Source organism: Vanellus vanellus (assembly GCF_965231255.1).
Source record: "Vanellus vanellus genome assembly, chromosome: 5".
Classification (NCBI taxonomy): domain Eukaryota; kingdom Metazoa; phylum Chordata; class Aves; order Charadriiformes; family Charadriidae; genus Vanellus; species Vanellus vanellus.
Window position 1 is genome coordinate 2,436,440 of NC_138910.1, and position 8,191 is coordinate 2,444,630.

Consider the following 8,191-nt stretch of genomic DNA (forward strand, 5'->3'; position numbering starts at 1 on the left):
TACCAACAATGAAGCAAATATACTTAAGGTGTAGTCTTAAAAAAAACCCCTCTAACTGGTCAGCAATGACAAAAAAAAAACCACTAACAACTTTTTACCTGATTCAATAGCTGTTTTTACATATCCATTTATGTCCTTCCATATAACATTCAGCATACAATCTACAAGACAGCAAAACATTTTTATTCAGTTTGTAATAAAAAAATTAAACAAACTTGCAGTTAAAATACAAACTGTGTTAAACAACAGACTCTGAAATAAGCCAAAAGTGACATAAGTTTTCAAACCACATCAGACAAGTTCTATTTAAAATCAATACTGGAATATCATTGAAAACGGTTATTTTTAATTAGGTTTCCCTCCCCCACTTTATTTTCCAGAAAAGAAATCAAATTTCACCACTAAATTCTTACCAGGAACTTCTTTTCCAATTGCAATAAAGCCATCCTGAACTGCATTTATAAGCGTGCTGGCATGCTTACAAAAGAAAGAAGGGCTACTGATCAGTGGGTACTGGAGAGGTTCTAGGAGGACAAAAAAATATGTTCTGTAAATCTGTTATTTTGCGGTCTACTGGTAAGATAAGCCTTAAAAAAATTAATCAAATATTTATGTGTATTTAAAACATTTAACATAAAACCAACTTCCAATATCAAGGATGACAACTAACAGTCTTAAATGTTTAAAGCATTTCATGCTAACAGACACCTTTAAATCCAACAACGTTGGTAATCTCAAATTATGCAAGAGTACTTAAAAAAAAAAAAAATATAACTCATATACCTAAACTAAGTGCAAGTTTGTTTTGCTTAGCAAAATCTAAAACTTCTGGTCCCATCAAGAAATGAAGCAGCATTTCAATGCCCAAAAGCTGAATGGAAGGAATCACCACCACGCCTGCTGTACTAGAATTCAAGTTCATCCTTGGTGTGCTTGTATTTGCAAAGGGGTAAGGACCTAGAGTGAGGGGAGAAAAAATACATTGTCTCATATTTCACCTGCAATCAAGTGAAAGAAAAGATCCAACAGACCAAAATCCCAAAGTCAACATGAAAAGCACAAGTCACAGAATAGCACTGGTGAAAAGGGACGTCTAGCAGCCAGACAGGTATCTAGCGCGCACTCCTATTCAGTAGTGTTTAACATCACAGTCATAGCCAGGTATTTTGAAAATATAAATATCTTTCAAAGCTTGCAAAGTCCCAGACACCAAACTTTATTTTGGCAACAGAAGCCTCCATGGAAATTGCAGTTACAGAGCAAGTTACATGCTACACTAACTACTTGTTATATAGTAACTCTACTACTACGAAAGTTTCCATTAGAAACTTTTACAGTGAACACACAAGTTTAAGAGGTCTTGCGTGCAAACCTCAGTTATGATCTCACAGAACTAAGATGAACTTTTTTTTTAAAAAAAAAAAAGGGGGAACAAAAGAATATCTACACATCTAGGGCACTTCCACAACTTACCTGGGGCTTCTAATTACAGCAGACTAGACTTACACAAGCTGTGAATGCTAGGCTTTCCACACAGAGAAGAAAGAGAGGCAGTTCTTTATCTCAGGCATTTAGACGTAAAGCTCAAATAGCTGTGATTTCACATGTATTTAATACATCAATAATTTTGATGTGTTACAATCACTGGGTTACTATTCAGGCAGAAACTAGAAATGCTATAGAAATGAGAATGGCACATACAAATAGCATATATATATGAATCCATGAAAAACCAAGTTTCAAACCAATGCTCCCTTGCAAAAGAGAACACAGTTCAGGGCATTAAAACTGGTCCTCAACACTATTGGATTAGCACGATTTTGTAAAATTGAAACACTGACTATAACAACCTAGTTTTATCCAATGTAAATCACCACCTCAGAGTCCAATGAACATACAGAAAAATTACTGTTTTCAATAATAATACATTGCAAATGAAAAAGCATAAACATGTTAAAAAGGACAGAATACTTGCTGCACCTAGTATGCCGTTGGAAACAGGTTTGTACTTTAATACCTGATTTCTGCGCAGGGGTTGCCAAGGCTAAACTTTGGTTGGCTGATACACGTACAGGCGTTCCTTGCAATGCAGCAGAAGAATCTAGACTTAAAGTACTTTGGATGAGCGGTACGCAAACCTGCAAAGATATCAAACCGCCGTGAAAACAGGTTATGACAAACATGCCGTAAGCCACAGAGAACCACATGATTCAAATATCACAGAGACTGTACTGTTGTTCACAGTAAGTGTTTTAGAGTTTCTGGGTACTTAAAACAGTATTTTTAAGATGCTGTAAAATATGCATACCAATACATGAATTAGAAATGGCTAGATTAAACAAACACTCATGTTAGAATGATTCAACTGTATCACATGTAAAAAGGTAATCTTTTTCTTTAATCCCATCCTGAAGTTTAATTAAATGAAATTCAGAAGCGTAATAGAATCATTATGTTCATTCCAGTTATAATGTGCGTAGTAATGGAACACCTAGATGATTTTTCTCTCTGTGCATCTTTCTAAATATTTTGTGATATCTTCAGTATGTTTTCTACAGCAGAATTTCCAAAGCATACACTTGTGCAGTGAAAGGACAAAGCAGTCCTTATACAACGCGCTTATGTTTACTATCGCTGCACACTCACTAGAGATTTTCAGCGAGATGCTCACATGACATGCAGATGGAACTTGGAACTTTAAAAAGATTGTATGTATAGTCCCAAGCGTTCCCGCTATATACAAAGCACTTGCGCAGAGCATGCAAATACACAAGTCAGATTTGGTTCCTTAAGACATCCCCATTTTAATAATAAACTAGAGGACAGAGCAGGTACAGCATAAGTTACAGTAATAAAGAGGGGACTTAGTATAATCAGCTAAGAAGAAAGATGTGTGAAGCTATGACTATCTTCAGTTGTGTTACCTGTTCAAAGTTTGCAGGCAGCTGAGGGCCCAGCCTCATGAGTAAATACCACCAGACCTCCAGTTTTGTCAGTGCCAAAGCCTCTGTTCTCACATGGATCGAGCTCAGTGGCTGCATTAGCAATTTCAGCCTTTTAGCACTGCACAATATATCTTGAAGACCAAAAAAGCGTATTTTTAAGCCACACAATTAAATAATTAAATCACAGAACAACAAAAAAGGAAAATTTTTAAACCATTAGGTTTCTTCCTATTGTATTTTAGCTTAAAATTCAATTAACGACAATTTGCAAAACTAAAATACATAGTAAATGCACCAACCTTTCAGACTATTTTACTGCTCTAATTGTTGTCTAGAACAATCCTGGAAATAGCAAGTATTTCTTTCCAATACCAAGACTGACATGAAATCTACCAAATACCAACATAAGGTATGAGGAAATTCACTCTTGCTTGCTGTGTCAGAGAGCCCTATCTGCCACAGTAAAAGAAAAACCAAACACTTCACATACACGTGCATTACCACTGCATAGGAATGAACGATCTCAGAGGATTCTGAGGCCGCAAATGACCATTTACCACAGAAGCGGTAATAGCACAGCACGTCTGGCCAGAAGTTTGCTCAAGCCTATGCAAGTGTTCAAAGAAGGGAACAACTTTTAGCCAGCTCAGCAGCATCAGAACCAGCCCATCTGCAATTCCTAAGAAACCGCCAACAGAGACTGCTTTTGCAGTTTGCAATCCTTACTAGCCATACTGGAACACGCACAAGGAATGCCAGTTGTGCCAGGGATTTTATTTTCTGACAGAATCAAATTCTTTGTTCATTAATTTATGGAAAACAATGATTGGAAACAAATTAAAAAGACAAGTTAAATTCAGCTCAACTAAGAAATGTCCACATTTAGAGTTCTCTTCAGGACACACAGTAAGAAGCACAATCAAGGTGAAAAATAAATACGGTGTGTTTTGACACAGGCTACACTAAGACGACTTGTTCAGGTCTCGGATATACCTTTAAAGCAACATTTTTAACACCTCTAGAATCCTGAAGCATCACTCTTCTCCAATTAATCCACACAGTCCAAAATAAGATGTACAGAATGTTTTAGTCTCTATTTCATTACTGATTGGATCAGTTAAAGCATTACAAAACAAAGGTTTGTTAATTTTATTCTAGTCATTTCTCCTAGCAGAAAAAATAAGATAGAACTACTGATCAAACTGTCACTTTTCCTTGAAAAAAACCCACAAAACTTGAATTTTAGTTATGTATATACAGAGTATGCAGCACTATGTACATACCACAGATATACTATGTGTATACCCAATGATATGTACACAGTATTGACTGCTACTAGGCAGAATATTCTCTTCCACTTATGTAAAGTGACAGTAGTCAAAACAATTCGGGTTAACTTTTTTAAATCTACCTGGATTTAGAGCAAAATTATCTATTAGACTCTTCCATGCAATGAAGGCTATTTTCTTTACCACTGGTGAGCCACTACGAAATCCAAGTTCCTCCAGTTGCAGCAATGAGTTGATAAAACTGCCGCTACGATGCAGAGTCTGAAGATAAAGAAGTTCAGAATTAAGGTATTCGCATTGTCAAAAAAATTCCATCCCTAGAGATTAATGATTGTAAAACTTACTGCTTTTCTGCTTACCTTTCCAAGTAACTTGACAAATAGCGGCCATAATTTTAACACGTAAGTCTCATTTTTCGTAGAAAACAGTTTCTGAAGTTCTGAAATTAATTTCTGCAGGCAGAAAGAAACATAATTTCTACATGAAATATATTCAAAGTATTCTAAATACTACATACTTGTACCAATGTCTGGAGACACAAACAACCTGGAACTACGTTATTTCTAGATCAGAAGGATTTAATTCTGTACCACGTAGCATTTGCTGGCAAATCAGTTGAATGTTGCTACCACCTCATTACCTTCTCAGTTGAATTTTATGTTTGATTTCAATTGTTCTAATAGTAGCAGCCAACAAATCAAAATATATTTCCTTAAATACTTGTAGTCTCTCTAACTCTCAAGTGAAAATATACTGTGACCCTAAAAACCACCTTGTTTGTTTAGGTTTCTTTGTAAACATACTTCACTTCAGCAGTGAATAAGGCAAAATAAGCCAGCCTCCAGTTCTGGAAGCAAATGGGCACATGAAAAGCTTCATCAAAATGACCAAGGGGGCCGTTGCTGAATCGGGTAGGGAATCTTTTAATGGACATGGGAAATGCTGAGGTACTCAATGCCTTTCTTGCATTGATCTTTACTCTCAGGCCTCCAGCATCTGCCTCCCATTATCGTTGTTGCTGGGCACACAGGTACTACCCATAGTAGAGAACAACATAGTTAGGGACAACTAAAGTAAACCTGACATATACAAATCCATGGAACTCTACAGGGTGTAGCCAAAGATGCTGAAGGAGAAGGCTCATGACACAACGAGGCCACGCTATTACTTCTTGAGAGGTCACTGCAACTGGTAGAGATGTCCAATAATGGAGTAGAGCAAGACAAATTTTCTGCTCACTTCCAAGAAATAAAAAAACAACAAACCCCAAAAAACCCTGCAAAAGAGAGGATCTGGGGAATTACAAGCTAGCTAATCTTACTCCCATGCCTGGAACAATTACAGAGCAAAATCCCTCAGAAGCCATTTCTAAGTACATGGAAGAACAAGAAGGTGCCTACAAACAGCCAGCATAGTTTTACTATGGGCAAAACCTGCTTTTCCAACCTGCCTTCTATGAGGAAATGCCTGGTTTTGCAGATGCAAGGGAGGGCAGCAGATTTCTCCACTCCAACTTTAGCAAGGCTTTGGACAGCCTCCTCTAGTGTCCTTTTAGCTTAACTGGGGAGATACAAACTAGTTAGTCAGACTACAAGGTGTGTAGCTGGACCGTTAGGCTCAAAGGTTGCTGGTTAGCAGTTCAGAGCCCAGGTTATATGTGCAATTTAGGATGGGTTGACAGGGGCTGATACAATTTAACACAATCAAAGATTGGAGGGAAAACATCAGCTGATACACTGGAGGACAGGGTCACCATTCACAGGGATGTTTACAAACTTGAAAAATGGACTGACAGAAACCTCACAGAATTCAAAGGCAAAGTCCTATACCTGGGACAGACAAACCCCATGTCCTGGTACCCACTGAGGACTCACGGGCTATGGAAGACCTCTGCAAAAAAAGAGGTGGGGCACCAGAATTCTAAGGTGAAGTCAGGAATGTGCTCCTGCATACTGGACAGCACCAGGAAAAGCTCGAGAACCAATACAAGAGAACTGACCCCTCTACTCGGTACTCATGAGATCATCTCTTGAATACTGTGCCAAACTGAAGTACCAGAGCTACTGGCAAACTGGAGCGAATCCAGCAGAGGGTCACCACTAAGATGGTTTAGGGACAAGAGCTCATGACAGAAAAGCTAGGCTTGTTTAGCTTGGGGTGGGAGGGAACGTAATTGCAGTCTTCCACTACTTATAGCAGGATTACGAGGAAGAAGCCAGATGCTTCAGAGAAGTACTGAAAGAAAGGACTGGAGGCAACAGACACAAGTTTCAACAAGGCAAATCCTGTTTTTACCGTGAGGGTGGTTAAGCACTGGAACAACCTGCCCAGACAGGCTGTAGAATCTCCATCCTTTAACATATTCAAACCTCAACTGGACAAGGCCCTAAGCAACCTGGCCTTAACTCTGAAGCTAGCCCTGTTTTGAGCAGCAAGCCAAGTTAGATGACACGAGTTACTGCCACACCAAGTTCTGCTGATTCTAGACTGGTACGCAAATTCTCTTTAAGAGACAATAAAAGTTTAATGATATTTGAGAGTTAATGATATCAAGACAGGTGCATAAGTCATTTAAAACCAGCAAGTTATTTTCCTGATCGATGATTCTTGTCAGAAACTTTTTTTAACAGTTGTCCTATATTTACATTGCTGTTACACCAATTTTTCTGACGGAACTGCTGTCATCAAAAAGTTGCTGTCGATGCACAGTAGCTTTTTGCTGCCACGATCTAGACTGTAGCAAAATGAAACCTCCCCAACCAACGAACAACCCTGATTACTACTCCTGTTGCCTCCAGAAAAAAGGTACATAATTTCCACTTACTGTGGTCATTAGGTGCTCGGTGACAGCCGCTACCTCCTGCTGTTTCTGGAGGAGCAGTGGCATGCCCATCTCCAGAGCAGTGGCACCTCGTAACTGCACCTTATGAGCTGAATGGACGACCAGAGGAATGATCAGTTTTGCCCATCTCACAGCCTCTTCTCCCATCTGGGCTGGAGTTTGCTCCATTAAGCTAGATCCAAAAAACAAAATGAAGTATTACAAATCTCCAACAGAGATACTGCTCAGAAACTCAAAGATAACCTTAGTATCACCCATAAATGCTCTAATCCAACATGTGATTTACAGGAAACCATTCTAAAATTTTTTATTTTTTTATTTTTCTAAACAGTTGTATTTTGATAGTTCATTTAAAACCACGATGCTGAAGTGTTATTTCAGATAAACCTATCCAAAAGCAGAACAGACTGACATTTACAGCTGTCCTTTCTATTCTGTCAAAACTTTTTGGGGAAACGAGCTGAATTGAGAGCCTGAAGGAAACACACCATCACTGCATTATCAATGACCAAGCACAAAATTTGCACACTAACCATCCCTTGTGCGTTCTTAGCAGTCCAGACCAGCTCCAACAGGCCACGTGTCCTGAAAACAATACATGCCTGCTTTTGAAAACAACTTAAACACTGAAGCAGCACAGGTTTGCACAGACTCAATGGACATTAGCCTAGTCGAGTGTTCTTATCTTATCTCTCTATTCCTGAGCGGTTAGAACACAGTATGATGCACAATTCCGCATGTTTACACCATCCCACACGGAAGCCAAAGAGACTTTCAGAAATAGGAGTACCCAGCTTATATTCAAGCCAGCCTGTAGGAACCAGCTTGTCTCTAAGTCATGGAATTTTGCTAGTGTCCTCTTTGGCACAGGTATGTCCAAATCCCCATCACTACAGCTATGAAAGGTTTGCTGCACTAAGGAAAACTTCTGCCTTTCAAATAATTTTATGGAAATGAGGACAAGCACTGTTGAAGAGAATGGTTTTCCATTACATGTGTCAGCAGGGCCGAACTTCTGAACAAGAGCATTGTGGTTAGCACTGCTGTCAATCAGCCTGAGACCCAGTACCTGATTAAAGAATAATTTTCAGGTACAACGTGTGTTTTCTGTATAA

The 8,191-nt window shown here is 38.7% G+C and overlaps 1 protein-coding gene across 1 annotated transcript in view; it reads right to left on the reverse strand.

The window, feature by feature from the left end:
- Window positions 1-8,191, reverse strand: part of RIF1 (replication timing regulatory factor 1) — a gene marked incomplete at its 5' end in the record, with an annotated part of 34,794 nt that overhangs the window by 20,965 nt on the left and 5,638 nt on the right. Inside the window, 8 exons of the mRNA XM_082483842.1 lie at window positions 99-161; window positions 414-524; window positions 784-957; window positions 2,018-2,138; window positions 2,925-3,076; window positions 4,357-4,495; window positions 4,594-4,686; window positions 7,059-7,248. Of these exons, the coding sequence (XP_082339968.1) occupies window positions 99-161; window positions 414-524; window positions 784-957; window positions 2,018-2,138; window positions 2,925-3,076; window positions 4,357-4,495; window positions 4,594-4,686; window positions 7,059-7,248 (1,043 nt within the window). The remainder of the gene's footprint in view (window positions 1-98; window positions 162-413; window positions 525-783; window positions 958-2,017; window positions 2,139-2,924; window positions 3,077-4,356; window positions 4,496-4,593; window positions 4,687-7,058; window positions 7,249-8,191) is intronic.